Source organism: Typopeltis vanoorti, chromosome 1, assembly GCF_054136105.1.
Source record: "Typopeltis vanoorti isolate ZY-2024b chromosome 1, IOZ_Tvanoo_1.0, whole genome shotgun sequence".
Taxonomy (NCBI): domain Eukaryota; kingdom Metazoa; phylum Arthropoda; class Arachnida; order Uropygi; family Thelyphonidae; genus Typopeltis; species Typopeltis vanoorti.
This window is the reverse complement of record NC_143549.1, coordinates 55,432,501-55,456,468: the sequence shown is the minus strand read 5'-3', so window position 1 is coordinate 55,456,468 and position 23,968 is coordinate 55,432,501. Positions and strand designations below refer to the sequence as shown.

Genomic DNA, 23,968 nt, shown 5'->3' with positions numbered 1-23,968 from the left:
ACTGTGCACAGATCTGGTCACCTGGTTTTCAAAAAGATGAAATTGCACTGGAAAAAGTTCAGAGGCGATTGACTAAGGTGGTTTCTGGTCTCTGGAATGTAGAGTATGAAGTCAGATTGACAAAATGCAATTTGCAGAAATTGGTGGATAGAAGAAGGGGGGGGGGATATGATTGAGACATATAAGCTGTTAAGTGGTTATTACCAGATTAACGTCAGGCAGGTTTTGCACAGAATGGGTGAGGATAGCAGGAGAACAAGAGGTCATTCTTGGAAGCTGTATAAGGAGGGTGTGAGCAAGGGAGTGAGGAGCAGGTTTTTTGCATGGAGAGTGGTGAGTGATTGGAATGCTTTGCCCGAGAGTGTGGTGTGTGCAGAGACAGTGAATATATTTAAGGCACAGTATGATAAACTGTGTGTATAACAATGGACCTCTCACGATGAGTCTTTGACTCCATGGAGGTTTTTATAATAATAATATTATTATTTAATAAATGCAATTATCTTGCAAAGACAAATCAAAGATTGGATCATGTGACAGTCATCGTGCGTGGCGTGCTAACGACGTTCTCCTTTTTGTGAATTTTATTATTTCTTTCTTATCAAATTATTGTTTATGGGTAATTCATATAAATTCACCCTTCATTATGAGCAATAAATGAAAGAAAACACAAACTGAGTTGTTAATTTTGTTAATGAGCTGTGTTATGACACACATTTTAAAGTCACATTAAAGGAAAGCATATTTCTGTATAATTACGTGTAATATAAGTATATTATAAAACATAAATCGAACTGAACTTGGGAAAATAAAATCCAAGTTAATGTGATCCTTGAGCTTGATGTCTGCTGCAAAGAGTCTTTATTTGAGGTACTAATTTAGTCATTTTCAATCTCAAATCCCCATGGTCTGTGATATCCAGATGATTTCTTTTTTTTTTTTTCAGTAGCAAGTCATTTACAGCACTAAAGCCACATTCAACTAAATATGACGACAGGAAGGGCAACAGTATTTTTTTGCAAACCTAATTGAATTTCGGTATTTCGTTTCCATCTCGTCAGAAAGCCATGGCATTGTTCCTTTTATGTTAAATAAATTTCTAATAGACTCATCATTTTGCTTTTCTGAGAGTTCTTCTTGATACTGTATTTATGTTGACTGCTGTACTAGTGATGTCAGCTTTTTTCTCGGAAAGTCACGGTTGCAACATCGACAATTTATCGCCGACAATGGTGAGTTTTTTTAGTATATCGGTGATGAGGTGACGAATACAACGTCATTTTCTAATTGCCCCCCTGTGGGGCGTACGCCCTACGTTGGAAAACACTGGCTTAGGGTAATACTATATTACAATTGCGCACCTACTTAAAGGTTAAAAGATGGACGAATAAAATGTACTGCAGGATTTAATTAAATTGTGAAAGTTTTAATTTTTGTGTTTATAATTACCGGTTTATTTTGTTAATGAAATTATATACTGTGGAAATTTTTTTTTTTTTTAATAACAGGCTGTGCGCTGTATATACGTGTAAATTTTTAATATTGAACTAAATGAGTGCATCGATTCGATTAAAATGCATTTATTAGAAACGATAACTGTAATTTAATTTAAATGTATTCATGATATGAAAAACAAGTTTTCTCGTGTGAGAGATTTACTATTTTCAAGTATTTTAGCTACTGTATAACACGTAATGGCGCTCGTTTTCGATTCCTAATTTCAAATGAAAAACCCGTATTGTAACGTATAATGGAACATGCGTGGAGTGAAAAGGCTGCTATAATAAATACTGCTGTGGAGATCGTTATGAGTGAGTGTGTGTGTGTGTGTGTGGGTGGGTGGGGGGAGGGGTTGGAACTCGATAGCGTCTATTTATAAAATCTTTCATATAGAAAGCAAAACGTTTAACAGTTATTAAATTATGTGGAGAAAACAATATATTTTGAATGCATTTAGAACGAGGCTGAACATTCAATAGCCTGTAGCAAGTGGTTTTCTGGAGCCCTGGCTTAGAAAACCCTGTAAACTTCAATGTTACCAGAACACAATCTTTTATTTTTATTTTTCACAAGAAAGCTTTCTCTTCCTAGGATGATTTAACGTACAGCCTTTCCTGGCACACTCTCACCATATTAAATCTATCCAACCTTAGAATACTGTTCTCACACATACAGTGATGCACTAAAAACTCTCCTGTAAATGCTTGATGTTATGGGGGGGGGGGAATCTAACTGATCACCATCAGATTACGTTTTCCTTAGAAAATGAATCTCTTTCACTAGTTATGAGCCGAACAAAAAAAAAAAAAAAATGATAAAAGCAAATCATGGATGACTGCAGCTATACCAAGGTTCCCAAATCAAAAATTTAATACCATCCTGTCTAAAGCTTTAGGCACTAAAGTGACAAAGAGGAGGGCATAAAGATATTTTTGCAACGAAGAAACGACAATGAAATCCTAATTTTAATTGTAGAATATTTAACTAATATGCAGATAATTTTTCTGTCCACACTAAAATATACATAAGCAACCATATAATCATATAGTGAAAAATAATTTGCCTATTGATCTCTAATTGGCAACAAATGAATTAAGCAGTTTCAACCCTCATCCGTTGGGCCACTCTCATGCGGGAAGGCCGGTGAAAATACAGAAGATAAATATCAGGGAGGATATTAAAAAGCCTAGAAATAGAGGAAGGAGTACTGTTTACTGAATCAGAGATGACAAAGGTGAGTATTTATTCGTCTTGCAACAATCTCAGAAGACAGTCAAGTAAATAATAAAACATTTTTCGAGATCCATTTTATTTGATTAAGTCCCAAAACTTAAGAATCAAGAGCAAAAGTAATTAATATAGAGATGATTTCTGGGATATGGATGTTCTAACACTCACTAAATGGCAGTATTAAGCGGTTTTATTTATTACTTTAAAAAAAAAACTGCATTTACATCAAATCAGCGTTTTTTTTTTTTTTTTTTACATCCAGTCTTCTACTTTACGGCTAATGGAATAAATACCTGTAAATAATCAGCTTTGTCTATCCTATAAGAAATCAGAATATTTTAGTTTTCCCTAGTGATCAATTTTAGATTTAAAATATCTGGAAATGCAAATGGGGGAGGGATGGAAATACGCTCTGGTTCGTCATTGCTAAAAGGCATAACGTGAAACGTGACGCTTATATAATAAATGTAATCTAAACGACCTCGGTTTCTATGTAAAGTTCAAGATTTTCTATTTTTAGGAATCCCTTTTTCCTTGAGTAAACGTTTACCTAGCTGATCATAGAGACAAACTCAAACAATGCTAAACCTCAAATATTTAAAGAAATGTCAGGATTGTGTGTTAAGTCGTATTCAAGGTTGCCATCAATATAAAGATCCAATTCTGGGCAGATTTTATGTGGTACACACCAGTTAGCAGTCGATTTTTTTCCTCTGCAAGAACCGCAAAACTTAGCACTCACAAACAAGATGAGAGATGATTAAAGAGCGGAAAATCTAATTCACAACGGGATTGATATTTTAAGATAATGAAAAGAAGATTGGAAAGAGACGTGTCGTTATAACTAATTTTTTTTTTATACGCACACACACACTTTCAAAAAAAAAAAAAAAGGCCTATAAAAATGTATGACGACTAGTCGAGAATTCACACAGCGAAAGGCTAGCAACCTGTTCTGGGGAAATTTGATATACTTTCAAGTTTCAGCCAAAGAGAAGCCGAAGAGACTATTAGGGAAAAAACATGATTCAGGAAAAGGTAAACGAAACTGGAAGAAGGAACATATTTTATGAAAATCACAACTTGGAATGTAAGGGGCATCACAAACAAAAAAGAGCAACTTAATGAAACAACTAAACCAAGCCAATGTAATGATATGTATAGTACAGCGCCGATCCGAGAGTATCTGATGCCCCTAGGCAAAGAAAATTTGGGCGTCCCAATACACTGTCTCTCTATATATATTTTGCTATACTCACACAAGCACATGTACACCTACACATGTGGATATTTATAAAAATAATATCATTATGAACATTAAAAAATTTATTAATCAAAACCAATACATTTGTATACATATATGATTACTCCTAATATCTGTATAGCAAGAAAATTATTACATCTTAAATACAAAAATTATGAAAAATAATCTTTCGGGCTTTTGCTTTGGCAAAGTTTTGAATTAATTCATCTATATTGATTGTAGATGCAATTTCATGCTCTATAGATATTATTGCTAGACCAGTCAGTCGTTCTTGAGCCATCGTAGAGCGGTTTTATTTCACGAATACTACTAATCAGAATCTCTGCCACTGCAATTCTATGAAAATTCCCACAGCATTCTTATACTGATTTAGAATAAACTGAACTGAATTAACAAGACGATTCTGTGAGAAAATGAATGACGTAATCCCCCAACTTCTCAGACTTCAGAGAGCTTGCAAAAACAGGAATTAATCTAAAAATCGACAGAATTAAGTCTATAGGGAATGAAGATAAGAAATGAGAACAGTCGGTTAGTCGCGACCACTGACTGTTAGGGATATCCCCCGAACTTCCCCACTCATCTTGGGACAGATGCCAGAAGGATTTGGAAAAATCTTTGCACTTGAGATTAAGTATACAAAGAGAAGGGGAGTGTAAGAAATAGAAAAAGGCGAAAATAATGTGGGATCTTCAGCGAGCACCAGGGCGGCTTGACTTATTTCAGTATTTATTATTAATCAAGGTTTTACTAATTTTTTTCGAAGGTTGTAATTTTTTCCCGAACTATGTAGTCAAATTTGGTGCCCCGAAGTCTTAGCACCCCTAGGCGATTGCCTAGGTTCACCTAATGATAAAACCGGAACTGGTATAGTAACAGAAACAAAGAAAAACGGTACCAAAGAAACAAATAATATACAAATCTATAGAGGCGTTTAAAAAAAAAAAAGCAGGTATAATGATACTCAAATCTGTGAACAATGTTGTATATTATAACTACTGCACTGAAAGACTAATTAGAAATCAGACTCAAAACATTAAGAGTTCACATAATAATAGGAACATATGTATCATAAGAGGAGAAAGAAGTAAAATCTTTTACAAAGAACTGCAAAAAGTCATAGATAAATAAACAAAAGAGACTATTTACTTTTAGCTGGAGATTAAAATGCCAGAACAGGAACAAAACAAATATAGGGAAATTTGGTGAAGATATATGTAATCAAAATGATGCAAATTGCGAGATTTTGTCATTTATAATACTATGGGAATAATGAACTCAGTATCTGAACATATGTTATAATATAATAAACATATAATAAAGAAGTTCATCATGATATGATGAATTTCTTTATTATTATTATTATTATTATCTGAGACCTCCAGGGAGTCAAGGACTCATCGAGGGAAGCTATAAATCACCCAAACCAGCTATCATACGAGTGATATATACGAATGAATACATCATATTCATATTCACACTAGATGCACTCACCACCCCTAAGGGAAAATTATTCCACTCACTCACTGCTCTCTGGGAGAACGATCTAGCTCTTACCCCTTTCTTGACTGCAAATAAATTTAACTTTCATGGATGTGCCCCCCCCCCCCGTGTTCTTTCCCCAATTTCCATATAACGAAAAATTTCATTAGTTGATATCCTAACACCCATTCACAAGTTTACAGACCTCTATCATATACTCCCCCCCCCCTTTCTCCTGTTAACCAGAGTCTGCAATCCACATACTCGCAATCTGTCCTCATAATCTAAATCCCATAATCCAGATATAATCTTTGTAACTCTTCTTTGCATCCTTTCCACAGTCTCTTTATCCCCTTGGAACCCGGGAGACCAAATCTGCGCACATTAATCCAGGTGTGGTCAAAGCCTTATAAAGAGGCAAAATGATTTCCTTATCCTTGCATGTCAAATTTTTTAAATTACTAATAATACACGATTCTTCCTCTTCGAATATAATTTTTTTTAAAACAATAATGCTCAAGACAAATAAGCGAACTGCACGTGTGAACAGAGTATCGTTACATTTTAAATGTTAGTGACCACTGCAAACGAAAATTCAAAACTTGTTGAACGTAATCATTTGTTGTAATATGACGCACATACTAATTCATGATGGCCGAATACCGTCATCCAATATTTGACATTCGTCGACTGTTTCTATAAAATAATCAATCTCTCTCTCTCTCTCTCTCTCTATATATATATATATATATATATATATATATATATATATATATATATATATCATCATCATCAAATTTCTGACATGTACCCTCAAGGGGTGTACAAGATATGATAGTACTACATAAAAAATTTAAATCATTACTAACTTCCTATCTACAATTTTCCCCCAAATCAGTCTGTTACTTGTCAAGACTCCAACATTATCAGATCTTATATTTCTATCGTCTAAGGCAGAGCTTCCTAAACTGTGGGTCGCGTCCCCCATGGGGTTTTGTTGAGGGGGGGCCGTGAAATAATGAAAACGAATTTAAAATGTTTTAAGACTAAGTAGATTTTTTTATTTTAAAAGAAACGTATTTAACTTTTATTATTTCTTTTTTGTCATTATTTATATTTTAATGGAAAAATTCACACATTGGTGTTGGTTCACAAACTTTGCTTCCTGCGTATTTCGGCGCTTAATGGATATTAGTAAATATTGCTTATTCATATGTTTCATTTCAAAGCAGTGGTTAATTGTATTTACTTCGAATGCTCTGCAGGGAAGCTCCAAATCTTCCCTGATTTGGAGTTTCATCACGCGTTCGTAATCAGTGACTGTTGATATTGACTTTATATACATATCAAAACTCGTTTTATATTATCACTGTCATCCGAGCTAGTTTTCTGTTACCAATAAAAGTTTCGCATATACTTCACACATGAAAAAAAGGCTTAAAAAACAAGTTCATGTGGGGAGATAGTAACTCACTTGCAGTGGTAAACAACAAGCCCTCCCTAACAGCCACTATACTGCAGAGGCAATAAAATCAAGTACTTTTATTATGCCAGTGAATAAGGTATGAGGAGTCTGTGTAATATACTTCTCAACAAATAGTGCAATTAGAGACAAATGGGATAAAAACACCCTAATTAATGAATCATTTGTCGCTCATACAGAAACTATGCTGTATAGACTGAAACAAAACCATATGTTGTATGGGCAAACACAGTATCTAACTAAAAACTATTGTTATTAATTAGATGTGTGTGAGTTCGATTTTCCCAGCCAGCAATAAAATTCAACCAAACGTGTTAAAATTCGTAAAAGTGTTAAAACTAAGTAATATATATATATAATGAATGTTATGGCAGTTTCACATATGGAATTTGGTTGAAGAGAGATAGCATTTCAACTCAATTGTCAGCTATGCTTTTATCTTTCGGTTGCACGATCTTTGTTAATACCGCACCAATGATATGCACGTTTTAATAACCTGTCTTTGCTGCCTGTTTCGCGTTAGACTTAATTACCGTAAAGGGAGAAAAGTCACAAAACAGAAAAATGTTCCTGGTGCGGGGATTACCTTATTCAGGTAATATTCACTAATTTCATGTTATGTCTGTGGTGTGCCAGTATCGATAAGTGGTGATATTATTTGATCTATTCTACGTTAAAAAATTTAACCCTGAGATGGATAAGTGGCTGATAAAAAATAAAAAAAAATCCTGTGAAAATCAGAAGCAGAAACAGACTCAAAAAAAAGGACAGTATTTCATATTTTACCAGAACAGTCCGCATCGTCTTCAGAACCAAACGATAAGAGGCAAAATATGTAATATATGCAATTCGCTGTGTATGTTTCGTATTGAATATAAATACAATAAATATTATAATAATATATCTCTCTAGAGCCTGTGTAGCTCAGTGGATGTGCTGTTTGCAAACCACGGCGCTTGGCCGCACGAAGAAAGACTTGGTTTCGAGTCTAGTCGACGACTAGAGGAAATTTTTCTAAGTCTTTTTTCGACCGGTTCCCGAGTTAGTCGATCTCTGGCATGGGCAAGCGGGTTTTTCCTCCTGGAAACTCGGATTTTTCGTCCCGTAAACTCAAGAAAATCGACCGTAGAACCCACATTATTTCAGACATTAAATATATTGTGTTAGGTTTAGGGACCACAAGATGACGGCACATTTGAGCCGTCTCTCTTCGCTGTGTACCGCTTAATTAATGATAGCGCCTTGGGCCATCTATCTCTGATTGGTACCAGTGGAGATTGAACTGCCCACTCAGTCTGCAAAAGTTAGATAGGGCTAAATGGCCTCGCCTACTCCCCGTATATGGGAATAAAAAGGCGTTAGCTGATTTTTTTTTTATATCTCTCTATTACGATTTTTTTTTTCGAGGGAGGCCGTGAAATATTTTAATTTTTGCAAAGGGGGGTCCTGACATCCAGAAGTTTGGGAAGCACTGGTCTAAGGCACTTTGTACTGTATCAATCTACTTATATCTTGGTCTTCCTCTGAATCGTTTTCCTGCCAACCTGGCAGAGAACACTTGTTTTGTTAATTTTTCCTCGCCCATTCTGTTTAAGTGACCATACTACCTGTGATTAGCACGGCTAACGTATTCCTGGATGCTGACAATATCAAGTTCTTTCCTAATATCCTCGTTTTTAATATGATATTGTCATTGATGCCATCTGTTCATGCCTCTAATCTTTCTCAGGACTCTCAAATCTGCAGTCTCTAGTCTTTGGTCAAGTGTTTTACTTCTGACTCAGCTCTCAGATCCATAAGTTAAAACTGGTTTGAACACTGTCTTGTATATACAGCTAATTTAGTGTTCCGACTAATTTTTCTCTTATTCCATATAAATTATTCAATTGACTTCCTACCATACTACTTAGTTCTGATGTCTATTTCCATATTTAATTTACCATCTTCACTAAAAATCGTGATTAAGTAGCTGAAATGTTTTACTTGTTCAACAGGTTCCCCGTTCACAACACGACATTTTCAACGATTCTACCGATTTTCATTGTCTTTGTCTTTTTAATGCTGACTTTCATACTATATCTATTACAACAGTTATTCAATTTAGTCAGAGAATCTTGCAAACTTGTAGTGAATTTATTTAGAAGTATAACATTGTCCGCATAAAGCAAACAGCTGACATTAACATCTCCGATTCTGATATCATGTTTAATATCAGTCCTTCATAATGTGATCCATATAAATAATGAATATCAGAGGTGATAATGTAGATCCTTGTCTCACACCAGATTTAACATTAAACCATCTTCCTGTACTTCCTTCAATTCTAACTGTTGACTTCCAACTCAAATAAAGACTAAGTATTGTTTGGTATAATGCCCCATTGACACCATATAACTGTAGCGTATTGAATAGCTTCTCTCTTGGCACCTAGTCATATGCCTTTTCCAGATCGACAAAACTTAAATACAGATCCTTGTTATATTCCCATGCTTTCTCAACTATTTGTCGTAAAGTGAAGATCTGATCCTGACAGCCTCTATTTGGCCTCAATCCAGCTTGTTCTTCACCAACGTTTCTTCCACAATTCTTCTAAACCGTTTCTTAAGTATACTTGCATAGATCTTGCCAGGAACACTCAGTAGGGAAATACCTCTGTAATTCTCACATTCAGTTTTATTTCCCTTTTTATATATGGGTACTATGAGAGCTCTACTCCAATCATTGGGAATTCGTCCCTCTGTCCAGACTTTCTGAACTATGCAGTGCAACCATAAGACTTTTATACCACCATACTTCAGCATTTCTGGTCGAATATTATCTACTCCTGCTGCCTTTCTCTACTTCAAGTAGAAAAAACAATAATCGCGAGGCCATTTAGCCCTAACTTTTTGGAGACTGAGTGGCCAGTTCAATCTACACTGGTACCAATCAGAGATAGATGGCCCAAGGCTATCACTAATTAAGCAGTACACAGCGAAGAGAGACAGCTCAAATGTGCCGCCATCTCATGGTCCCTAAACCTAACACAATATATTTAATGCTTATAATTTTGGACATAGCTTATAATTTAAATTTAGAAGAGCTTAAAAACAGTTTTATTGTGCGATATCTCCGTAGAAGAAACATTTAATTAATATTGTTACGTAATTGTTTTGCATTAATGTTTCTCTTGTAATAAAAACAAAATCGCAATTAGATATTTTCTTATATTTTTATCTTATACTCCACATCAGGGGCGATATTTAATTGTTTGCCTGATGGCATGATCTAATCTGGCAACTGCCCTGGGAGAAAGTATAATCACTTGTTATTTCTCGGGAGAAAGGGGTTCTTATACCTTCATTTTTTTGATCAAGTGGCATTTTGCAACTCGGAGAAAACATTTTGGAAACGCGTAATGCCAATAATGAAGACCTTTATAACACAGTTATCAATATGGTGCATTGTTTGTAAATGGTGCAGTAATAATCATTAAATAAGTCATCATTTTGTGACCTACCTGGAATTTGTGGAAAAAGACATAAGTAAGAACACTGTCTGTGAGATAGCGATTCGGTTGAGTCTGTGAAGTCATGGACAGCATCAAGGATTTTAGAGAGGTTTTTCTATGCAAAATTCTAGTTCACTTTCCAAGCCTTGATTCAACAAAAGGTGTACCAAAGCAGTTGAAAACAACAATAAAAAGTGTACCGCATCTGGCCTGTCACAAGAACCCCAGTATAAAGATACTGGCCATATGCTGAAATACGAATTTGAATAGGATTCAAATAGGAATTTGAAGTTCAAGCATCACATAGCAAAAGTTACAAATACAACTAGGAGGATAAAGGCGATGTTAAAGGAAGTCATTTTGCACCTTTATAAGGCCTTGATAAGTGACTGCTCCAAGCAGGGCCGTCTTAACAAGTTTGAGCGCCTTCAGCTAAAAAATTTGCGCCTTAATCACATTGGATTGAGCAATAATTAAGTATCTTTCATTGCAAAAAAAAAGTATTTTAAAATATATCGACATTGCACAATTTTTATTTAATTCAATATTTATAATATTGTTGAATTAAAATTCAACAAAAAAGAGCCTGTGTAGCTCAGTGAATGTGGCGTTTGCACACCACAGCGCTTGGCCGCACGAAGGAAGACTTGGTTTCGAGTCTAGTCAGTGACTAGAGGAAATTTTTCTAAGCCTTTTTTCGACTGGTTCCCGAGTTAGTTGATCTCTGGCACGGGCAAGAGGGTTTTTCCTCCCGGAAACTCGGGTTTTTCGTCCTGTAAACTCAAGAAAATCGACCGGAGAACCCACATTATTTCAGACATAAAATATATTGTTTTAGGGACCGCGAGATGGCGGCACATTTGAGCCGTCTCCCGCCGAAGAGACCTCAATAAAGGTCGAAACTAGTCTGGGTAGTGGCCAATCCCTTAATGCAGAACAGTATACATATCCACAAGGAGATGTGTTTTGCATTATGGGAGATACTGGGATAGGAGTGTTGGTATCTTGCTCCACCTTTGCTACGAGTTGCCTGGTGTTGTACTACTTACCAAGGGTTAGATAGTACAACACTATATTCAGTCGTGAAGATATTTTCAGGTGCAAACTTTGTTTGCTCTCACTGGGATAAAGGATGAAACTAAATTTATTATAGCCTGATCATTATTGATTCATCTCATCTTCTTTATACCCTCTTTTACCTTGCGGTGTCGAGAGTTTATTAATCATCGGCCCTCAAACCGTTCACAGGATAAGGTGGTCAAACCCTATGCCCCAGTGTATCCTATGTCCTGTATTGTTGAGTTCTCAAGGCTGGTTTGCCTGTTTTGTGGGATGAAAAACCCCAGGATAAACTGGAGAAAAACCCTACTGTCCATGCCCAAGACCGCCTATGGCTGAGGAAGATCCTTCAATCTTCTCGTGTCACTGACGGGAATCGAACCTAGGACACTCCTTCCCCAGGCATATGGTTGCGAAGTGCACAGCCACTAGGCTAACCATGCAGACACCATCATTGATTTCAGTGCATTAATACCTATTTTTCACTGAAAATGTAGTCATAAAGTTTTACTTCAAATATGTTTGTTCTGGACAACATATCATGACTGACCCTTTAGTGCAGCAAATATGTGGTGTATCACATGTGATAATCATGAATGCTTCTTACAACAATGTAATTCAAAGATCATTTATGTTGCAAGGAAGGAGCAGAGGATAAATCATGTCTTAATGCAGAAGTGCAGCTTTTTTGATTATTTTCTTCTCCAATGAAGTATTCCATGGAGCTATTTATTTATTTATTTATTTTTTAAACCATGAACTGAGAAAGCTAAAGCCATAAGGCAAGTATTAGACTTGATGTTATATAACACGTATTGGACAAGATGTTATATATTCTTGCCTTTATGACTCGTCATAAAGTAAGAATTAGATGGAACTAACATGACAGGCATGGTAGCCTCCTTTTCATCTACATTTGAATTTGAATGGCTGAGTGATCGCATCTCTGCTGTACTACCCACAAGCAGTGGTTTTGAATCACACTGTGGCATAAATGTTTGGAAATATTTTTAGGTGATAAATGAATTTCACTGACTGATATGAGATCACAACATTATCTATGAGGTCTAATGTGATTTGAAAAATATCATATTTGGTCTTTGGAGCAAATTTAGCTAAAACAGGTTTTAGCTAGATTCCCATCCACAAAATGTTTAACATTCTGTGGATGGGGATTATCATAATGGCTGTTGAAATAATGTAGCATTCCAGTTCACTTCCAAAGTGTTATATAAAATCAAGCCCATATTATCTGTTCTCATTACAAATACATTAAAGTAGAATAAAAACAATATGTTTCTTACCTGGCTCCCTAGGCATGAAATGTTCTGCACGATCCTTACAATAATGTAGACAGCATGAGAGGATTAGATCATCATTTGTACCCTGCAAGAATCAATTAAAGATAAGCAAGATACAGTATTGCACCTTTCATATAGGCAATTATATGAACATTCTGAAATGATGTAAGTGAAAATAGTTTTAATTATGATGAATTAATTATGAAGAAAATTATGATGCAGCAGTCAAAATTTCCATATAATGATTATAAAATTTTTTCCTCGTTTTGAAACAATATCTAAAGAATGGCAATTCTGTCATGTTGGCATGATGCTTAGGAGTGATGCACAGCTGCATGAGACTCAAGCTGCAGGGTCACAAAAAACTAGGACCAATTTAAGGGCCTCGGAGCACTCTAGCACCTCAGGCCCCATCCACCTTGGGAAAAGTATAAGTACAGTCCTGATGATGTTTTATCATTCTCACAAAAATATAATTTATATTCAAAGTGTCGAGGGGATTCATTTACATTGAATCTGATCTTAAATAGATAAGTGGTTTGCCTTATGTCACATTTGTCTATGAAGGCATGTATATCCACTTGGTCAGTTGGCTTATTTTTGCAGAAGAAAGAATAGCACAATGTACACTCAATAAATCATTAGAGATAAGGATGGGAAGTTGACACTTGCATCCCCCCATGCAGAGTAAAATGTACCCAAACCAAATGCAGATAGTAAATAGGCAGACATTAAGGATTCCCACAGTGTATGGTAATCAATGAACGTGAGTAACTGTGTCAATCTTAGCGACTTTGACTGTGGACATATTATCAGTGCAAAGAGAAATGGGTCATTCTATTACCCAAATGATAAGAACCCTAAGGTTTTCGAAGGCAACAAAAACAATGGTCTACTACAAGCATACCATCAACAGATTTATCAGCATCCAGTGAGAAAGTGGTGGCCAACCACACGCCTTTGATGACCAGGGTTGGCATAGACTGTCCAGGCTCATCCAGACCAACTGCAATGGCAGCACAAATCACAACCAGTTTCAATGTTCAGAGGTCCAAGTAGTAGTGAGTGGACAGTATGGCATACCATGGGCTATGGGAGCCTGGTGTTGGGACGATTAAAAGTGGATACCTGAAGAGTGGACCAAAGTTGTGGTTTGATGAATCCTGTAATCAGCTGATGGGAAAGTGCAAGTGTTGTCTGGACACCATGACCAAGTCATACCAGGTCAACTCTGTTCAAGGTAGTGGTAGTAGCTCTGTGATGTTTGGGGAGCCTTCTCATGTGGCACATTAGGTAGCATAGTGTGTCTGGAGAGGTCCTTAAACACTGCAAACTACCAGAATGTGCTGGCTGATCACCTACACACTTCCATGGCTTTCATGCATCCTGCAGCCGATCTGTTTCAGCAGAACAATGTGCCACCCCACCGGGCCACGACCATCTAGGCATGATTCAAGGAACACTCATCTGAGTTAGGGACCATCTTGTGTCCCCCAAGGTTGTGTGGATTTAAATCTGATCAAATCTCTCTCTCTCTAGGATGGCATAGAGTGAGACATCAGATCCATGTATCAGGGACCGACATCTAAGGCACAGTTGTAGATAATGCTGCAACAGGCATGGCTGGAATTAGCTCTGGAATCTGGTGGAGTCAGTGTCTAGGAGAGTACAGGCTGTGATTTGCACTGGAGGGGGGTCAACATGCTATTAGGTCAGTATCTCTAATATTTTGTCCATTGAGTGTACATTTAATGGATAACTTACTTCTATATGAAAAGTAATGAAGTACCTGTTTAAGTTACAAACAGGATTTAAACTGAAGTCTCTTTTTCAGGCGAGTGATGAATGGCAAAACTATGTATGTACTGATTCTGTGATTTACAAATTAAAAAATGAAGTAAATAAATCCATGGAATGCCCTTTATCTCTCAATTATATGATGTTAATGCTATCCTCTAAACCAACACTGTAGGATGTTTGTGGAGAAGGATCCCCATTTTCAATCGGTTTCAGCTGAAAAGAACAAGGAAATATTCTTCATATCCCAAATGGAATTAAAAACATGGTCTTACACTGAAACAGTAATTGCAGTTCTTATGATTATATTGGCATTTCTCCAGCAATGTTGCGATCTACATAACAAAGTGACTATGTAGAGCAGTCAGTAGCAACAATGTGCTGTGAATGGGAAAATGAATATAAAATGCTCTGCAACTCTATTTACATAAACAGTGTTTTATGAACCGAAACACACAGATTTAGAATGGAGTGACAATTTTCAAATATCAAAAGTAAGACACAGCAGAACTATTAACAACATGAATTCTTACATTTTTTAAAATTATAATTTCATCTATTTCATAGATGAGATTACAATTTTAAAGGACTGGCTAGTGGGTTTGAAGTGAACTATATATAAATTGATGTAACTCGAAACCAAATGGTGTTCAAATTAAACAATTTGAAATATTCTAATACATAAATTATATGCATCATCATTATCAATTTCCTCATATGTATCCTCAAGGGGTATTGAGGCTACTATGACAGCACTGCATGATTAAATTTATATTCTTATTAATTTCCTATCCAAATTTTCCTCTGAATTAGTCTATTACTTGTCAGCACTCCAATGTTGTCATGTGTAACGTTTTGTGCCTCTAGGAGTGTCTGACTGAATCAATTTACCTAGACCTTGGTCTTCCTCTGGGTCTCTTTCCTGTAATCTTGTTGTTAAACACCTATTTTGTTAACCTTTCCTCACCCACTCTTGTATGAAAACAATGTCAAGTTCTTTCTAATATTCTCATTTTTAATATACTTCTGCCATTGATGCCGTCTATTCACTCTCCTAATTTTTCTCAGAACTTTATTTCTAACCTAACTTGTAAATCCAACTTGCAAATTGCAGAACTTTATTTCTAGAGCTTTATTTCTAACCCAAATTCCAAACTTTATTTCTAGAGCTTTATTTCTAACCCAACTTGCAAAGAACTGGTTTGAATGCTGTCTCATATACTACTATTTTGGTGTTTTGGCTAACTTCTCTTTTATTCCATAAAAATTTATTAAGATGGCTACCTACCATACTAGCTTTCTTATTCTGTTGTCTATTTCCAGATTTAACTTGCCATTTTTACTAAAACCTGTGCCTAAATAGCTGAAATATATTACTTGTTCCACAGGCTCTCCATTCAGAATGCAGTTGATGTGTCAATATTTCTGCCTATTTTCACAGTTTTTGGTCTTTTTATTGCTGATTTTAATGCAAATTTGCTACAGCTGTTATTCGATTTAGTTAGAGAATTCTGCAGACTTGTGCTGGATGTGCTTAGGAGTACAACATCATCTGCATAAAGCAAAGAACTAAATTTAATATATCCAATTATGATATCAGGCCTAATGACACTTTCTTTCATAATGTGATCCATATAGATGATGAATAAGAGAGGAGATGATGTGCATCCTTGCATAATAGGAATGGCCACTACCCAGACTGGCTCCCACTGATGAGACCTTAATAAAGGTCGAAACCAGTCTTGGTAGTGGCTCTTCCCATTATACATAGCATTTTTACACATTTGAAAGGGTGTGTGCTTTGCATTATGGGATACATACTGTGTAATGTGAAGTCATTAGCCTCTATATACAAGTAGCTCAGACATGAATATATTTCATGCATAAAATATTGTTTTGCTTACTTGGGTAAAGGACTAAAACCAAGTATATAATTTCTCCTGTCCAATGGTTGCAATGCCAAAAAAAAAAAAAAAAATCAATAAATTATCTGTTCCATCTACCCCCCCACCCCCACACACACATATCCCTCTCAACATAAGGACTACAGTAATGCCATTACTATTCCCAATATCTGGGGGCACTTTGGAAAAAATAGGCAGAACTTTGAAGAAATATAATCTCTGCACTGCTTTCAAACCTCATTTGAAGCTGACTTCCCTTCACCACTCTCCTAAAGATACACTTCCTCCCCTCTCTATTCCAAATGTTTACAAAGTCCTTGTTCTTGCTAATTATCATATTATGGTCAAACTGGGATATCTGCTAACAAAAAATAATCGGCTGCCACAATTATAGTCAATCAGGTCTAGCAGAGTATGCATTGAATACCTTATACAGAATCAGAAGGAAGAAAACCTCCAAGCAGCAAAAACACAAACCTGAAAAACTTTTTTTTTGAATTAGCAGCAGACCTAAAACTAGCCTAATCTTAATTATATATGGTTGCATTAAACTTCCCAAAATTTGGGAAACATCAATCTTAGGCTTCCCACACAGCATCTAGGCAACAGCACCCATAGAGGCTACCCTCATAGGACTAATCTTTATTTATTCTATCTCATTTCTTCCACTTATTGCTGCTTGTGTGCTTTTGTGAGCTATTACAATTTCAACATTGTATTCCTGATGATGTCTCTTTGACTGAAATCAATTAAACATTTTGTTTAATTGATTAAACAAGTTTTTTTGTTGTTTAATCTTTGTGCTGTAAATTATTCCTAAAGTACAACATGAATGTATAATATTCCATTCAGTGGCAGCTTGTACATAAGCACTGCGACACTGCAGCACCCCCAAGAAAAAAAATTAATTTTGTTTGTGTTTATAAATAATAACAATGCTTACAACATGTTAAAGGTTACAGCTTATGTTTCGACATTGATTAATAGTTAATAATAATTGGAACTGTTCGATTAATGCTTTAGATTATGAAACAAATGCACTGAAATCTAATGCAATGTCGGAATTATCGCGCTCGGCCAATTGCAGTTAGACTCGCCGATATTCGTTTGCACTTGTCATTGGACGTAACAAGTGAATCTGACACTGATAATTTGAGCAGTGTCGCCACAAATAAATTGTATGCATGCATGGTTTATTTATTTCTGTGAGATACAAAACTTTTATTATTGGTTTGTGTTCGTGGTGAGGGTGAAATATTTTTAATATGTAAATTTATTTATTAATAAATTGGTTACTGATTAGGAAAAGAAGAATTTTTGTTTTTTATTTTGTATCTGCAGCACCTCCACTTAAAATTTTCACCAGCCGTCACTGATTCCATTTATCCCATATAACTGTAGTGTTTTGAAAAGTTTTTGTCTGTGCACCTTGTTGTATGCCTTTAACCAGATCTATAAAACTTAAGTACAGATCCTTTTTTATATTCCCATGATTTCTCAACTATTTGTCATAAAGTGAAAATCTGATCTTGACCACCTCTATTTAGCCTGAACCTAGCTTATTCTTCTCCAAGTTTCTCTTCCACAATCTTTCTCAACCTCTTTTCAAGTACGCTTGCATAAATCTTACCTGAAACACTTCATAGAGGAATTCCTCTGCAATCCTCACATTCAACTTTATTCCCTTTTTTTATAGATGGGAACTATTAGAGCTCCATTCCAAACATCTCGAATTTGACCTTCTAACCAGGCCCGCCAAAGTATGCAGTGTACCACTTCAAAACTTTTATACCTCCATACTTAAACATTTCTGGTTGAATACGAGGTGGTATCAAAAGGTTTCGAGACTAGCTCTGTTTACGAGAAATTACTTTATTTATCTACGTTTACATACTATCACCTTGCATATCAATACAGAGGTCCCAGCATTCTTGCCACTTCTGGAATATGTCCTGGAAGTCTTCTTTTCAAAGCATGTCAAGCACCTTCTGTGATTCGCACTGGATCTCTGCAATGGTGTCAAAACGGTGACCTTTGAGTTGGATCTTCATCTTCGGGAAGAGGGCGAAGTCTGCAGGAGCCAAATCTGGCAGGTAGGGTGGGTGCAGAAGTGAGATCATGTTGTTTCTGGCGAGAAACTCACGTGTGAGGAGAGCTCGGTGACATGGTGCATTGTTGTCGTGGAGCATCCAGTTTTTAAAGCGCCATAGATCTGGTCACTTTTGCCAAATGTCCTCCCTCAGGCACCCTAAAACCTGGCAGTAGAACTCGCTATTGACAGTCTGGCCCCTGAGGATGAATTCTCAATGCACAATTCCATGAATGTCGAAAAAGATGACGAGCATGCACTTGGTCAAGCTGCGGACCTGCCTCACCTTTTTTGGCCGTGGAGATGATGGGCTCTTCCACTGTGAAGACTGTTGCTTTGTCTCAGGGTCATACCCGTACACTCAAGTTTTGTCACTGGTAATGATCCTTGACATGAATGATGGGTCATCCACGGCATACTGATGGATTTCTTGGCAGACTTCGACGCGGTGTTCCTTCTGCTCCTGGGTCAGCAGCCTGGGGACAAACTTGGCAGTTAAGAAAGGAAGTTATTTTAAGGATAATGATCCCTCAGTGGATTGCTCTCGAAAATTCATGAGATAATTGGATATTTGTTTAGCTCCATATTATGAACTTTGTAAGTGTGGGGGGGGGGGGGGGGAGTTGTAAGATGAGGAACTGGTTAAATGGTTCTGAATATATAGTGCACCTCAATAAGGGATCGTCCCATGGAGAAATAAATAAAAGCACTTATAGTGTAGTTGATAAAGAGGATTCCCTTTGGTTTAGAAAGCCCCGGGTTCGAAATCCATGTATGAAGAGCAACATTTCAAAATTGCTCTTCATACAATAATGATATATCGAACAAAAATATATTTTATTTAATTTAGTTAATTCATGTAAGTTAAGAAAACATAAACAATGAAACAAATACATAGTATAAACTTATAAAATTGTATGTAAACTTCATTGCACATAATGCACAAATATTTTATTCAAAATAAAATAAAATGCATATTTTAATTGTCATCACTGTCTTCAAAACTTTGTAAATGTTCTTTATTTATGACTGGTCAGACGTCATCATCACTTGAAATCTCTCAGACATCATTTGTATAATTCTCATCGCATACTTCAGCTGGTTTAGTTATAAGACCTTGCTTACCACTATGATGAAATTACTTTAGTTTTAAAAACCATTGAAATGTTGCTCCTCATACATGGATTTCGAAACCGGGGCTTTCTAAACCAAAGGGAATCCACTATAAGTGCTTTTATTTATTTCTGCATTGGACGAAACCTCAATAACATATCCCTCAATAAGGGATAGTATAGGCCTCTAAGTGGCTATTACTATAAAAATAAATTTTTTACATAAAAAAACATTACATATTAATTATGCATGTAACTCACTAGAAAATAAAGTGCTCAGCTTGAGATTAACACACTTATGATTTTTAATGCCTTTCCTGGCAGAAAATGAAGATAACACAGTCCAACACAATTTTTGCTGACTTTTATATGAGACTTGTTTTTTACTAATTTGGGTGCACTGATTTCAAATATCAAACCCATTTTTCTCTATCACGTCAGGTTTTTCCTCTATGGCATTTTATTTTTGCTAATTTGTAAGTTTTTGATAGTTTTAAAGAGGCAGTGCTATTTAGAGGATCAAAAAAATCGATTTTTTAATATTATTTTCTGAAAGTATGTACTTTTAAAAATCTGTTCCTATCTTTTTATCAAGAAATTCGAAAAATTCCCGAAGATATAGCCTATTATTCAAAGCAGTGCGTAGATCAGAATCGGAGCGCTCACCGCTCTTGCTTGTTAATAAACAAATAAATGCGTAAGAACCTGCAACGGCACTTTGAATGCGAGAGAGGCTGATAATTAGATACATAACTACTTAACAATATTCGTTAAAAATTACAAGAATATTTATAAAAAAAATAACAATTTTACTTACACGAGTTTCAGGGAATAAATTTTTGTTTGTAATAATTTCTGCTGCGTGTTCTGTTTTGGCAATCCCTTTGAATACTCCAACAGTAGTCGGCCATCATGTGAGAATCCCATCTTCATTGGTACCGATCTTCCATAGCTTTTAAGTCTTGATGAAATCTTTCACCTTGTTCATCGCTTACAGCACCTAAATTCTCGGGAAATCTATCAAGATCACTGTATAGGAAATGAAGCTTTATGCTCATGTTGCAACCTAGGCGCTGGAAAATTTCAAGCATTGTTCTTTGTAATTGCACGCTTTTTTGTTTCCAAGAAAATTATTCGCAACCATCGTAAATGAAGTCCAGGCCTCTTTCTCAATTTCGTTCATAGAGTTGATGAAATTTGGGTCTCTCATTAAAGTTCTAATTTGCGGTCCATCAAATACACCGGCTTTAATTTTTTCATAACTAAGTCGTGGAAATTTTTCACGTATGTATTGGAAACAGTCACCTTGTAAATCTAAAGCTTTAACATACTGTTTCATAAGACCCAGTTTGATGTGTAGAGGTCGAAAAATGATTTTTTTCTCTGTCGATTAAAGGTTGATTTATAACATTCTGTTCTCCAACATTTAAGGATATTCTAAGAGGCCAATGTTTCTGACTCCAGTGTTGGTTTCTAGCTCGACTATCCCAGAAGCATAGAAAACACGGAAACTTTGTATATCCTCTTTGAAAGCCAAGTAAAAAGTTCACCATTTTAAGATCCACACAGATGATCCAGTTATGGTCTGTATATTTTAATAACTTCAGAACCTTTTTTTAATGTCCTCATATGTTTCCTTTAAGTGGACTGAATAGCCAACAGGAATTGAGCCATATACATTCCCATTGTATAGTAAGACACACTTGAGACTTCTGCTTGAACTGTCGATAAATAAACGCCACTCATTTGGATGATATTGTACAACGCTCATTGCAGTTAGTAAACCTGACACATTGTTACAGTAAACAAACCCGCACTCGTGTTTAAAATATTGTACAAGATTACTTTCCCTGCTGCGATAAAAAGTTATCTTCGTATCTTGCTCCAGTAAGTTTTTTTCATTTAATCTTGAAGCTAACAATTCCGATGATTCCTTTGATAGGCCCAAATCTCTTACTAAGTCATTCAATTCCGCTTGAGTAAAACGTTGTGGTCCAGAACTAGAAATTAAATTTTCATTGTCTAAATCAACATCCGGGTCTTGCTCCTCAAGAACATCTGGCATATCCCGATCATGCTCGTTCTCAAGTAAAGGAAGTCCTTTGTAAATTGGCAAGGCTATTTCATTGAAATGAGCAACTGGCCGAATTGCTGAGTTGAGATTTGGATACACAATTTTTTTCTTATTCTTCTTATTATAACCAGAAGTCTGAACTAAACAAAAATAGCAATCATCTACGTGATTTTTCGGTTCACGCCAAATCGTTGGAATGACAAAAGCTAATTTTTGGCGTTTTCCCTTGCTCCACTGTCGTAAATTTTCTACACATGACTTACATACTTTATTTGGAGCCCATGACTTGTCCTGATCTGCAATTTTTATGTCAAAGTATGCAAAGTACACTTTCTTAACAAAATCAGTGATATTTGTCCTTTGACTGGGAACAGTAAAGCTGCCACAAATGTAGCAGAAGGAATCTACACTATTGACACAATTTCCAGTAGTAGACGATGTATTTTCTTCACTGCCGACTAACATGCAATTAACAAGACAAAAAAAACCAGAGACTTTATTGGAACGTTATAAGCGCTCATCATACTTTCACGATCGATTAAGGATTGACTGATTTCGATCGTTCTTTGTCCGCTAGACGCATATAGCATTCATTTGTTTTAGGCAGTTGTCATCGCCTACTTTTCATCACCTAAATGTATTGGGTCGGTTATCGGCCTCTCTCGCATTCAAAGCACCAGTACGTGCCGTTGCAGGTTCTTACGCATTTATTCGTTTACTAACAAGCGAGAGCAGTGAGCGCTCCGATTCGAATAATAGGCTATATCTTCGGGAATTTTTCGAATTTCTTGATAAAAAGTTAGGAACAGATTTTTAAAAGTACATACTTTCAGAAAATAATATTAAAAAATCGATTTTTTTGATCCTCTAAATAGTACTGTCTCCTTAAAACTATCAAAAACTTACAAATTAGCAAAAAGAAAATGCCATAGAGGAAAAACCTGACGTGATAGAGAAAAATGGGTTTGATATTTGAAATCAGGGCATCCAAATTAGTAAAAAACAAGTGTCAGATCATAATCAGCAGAAAAAAAATTTTTTTTTTTTGTTGGCCAGTGTAATTTTCAATGATAAACACTTTATACGGTAAACAATTCATGTACATGCCTGCTAAAGGGTATTTCCCCTAAATAAATTCGATATTTATGACTACATCAGCGATAAGGGCAGATGCAAATTTAATTTTAAGTCGTACAGTGAAAAATATATGAAAAGATAAAGAGTTACTACAATTTGTAAACGGTGTTATATCGAAACCGTGTTGAACAAGGGTTTACTATAATTTGTAGACAGCATTATATTGAAACCACGTTGTATAAGTAACGCATTATATGAGGGTATGGACATTTTAACAAAGGGCTTGCATCGTCGACCAAAAAAAAAAAAAAAAAAAGCCGTATTTCACACAAAAACTTTTATTAATACAGCTTGTGTACAAATTCCAATCAAAAAGTATGAGAAGACAATCAACGTCTAAAGGCTATCATTTTTAAACAAATATATCATGATCTAAACATGAAATATTTGCACACAATCAACTGTGTTAATTTATCTTAGATAAGAAAAACATTTTTTAACTATCAAAATATAGCAGAATGAAATCATTTATAAAACATTTGATTGGCTACTAGAAGAGAGAAGGGTAAAGATAGCGCATGTGCTTATTTTATTTTCATGCTTGGGTGCATTCGTTATAGAGCAGTTGAAACAATAATTCCAAATAATCTATACACTGCCAAAAAGATTAATTTTTGTTAGATTACCTTAAGATTTTGTCTCTTAATATGTTTCAAAAAAATTAAAAAATAAAAAAGTAAACAAGAAGAACAAGAGGCTCGCAAATTTGAGAAAAATTTAACAAAGAGCTCGCACGAGCCCCTTATAGCTCACCACTGCGTGTATATATATATATATATATACACACACACACGTGTACATGCATATATATACACACACACGTATACATACATACATATACATACACGTACATACATACACAAACACACAGGTGCATACATACATACATACATACACAAACACACAGATACATACATACATACATACACAAACACACAGATACATACATACATACACAAACACACAGATACATACATACATACATACACAAACACACACGTACATACATATACACGCACACGTACGTACATTATTACACATGCACG

The 23,968-nt window shown here is 35.7% G+C and overlaps 1 protein-coding gene across 1 annotated transcript in view; it reads right to left on the bottom strand.

Annotated features, from left to right (window-relative positions):
- Positions 1–23,968, bottom strand: part of LOC150109990 (telomerase-binding protein EST1A-like) — a 478,068-nt gene that overhangs the window by 5,485 nt on the left and 448,615 nt on the right. The window contains exon 18 of the mRNA XM_090390470.1: positions 12,813–12,894. Coding sequence (XP_090246596.1) covers positions 12,813–12,894 — 82 coding nt within the window. The remainder of the gene's footprint in view (positions 1–12,812; positions 12,895–23,968) is intronic.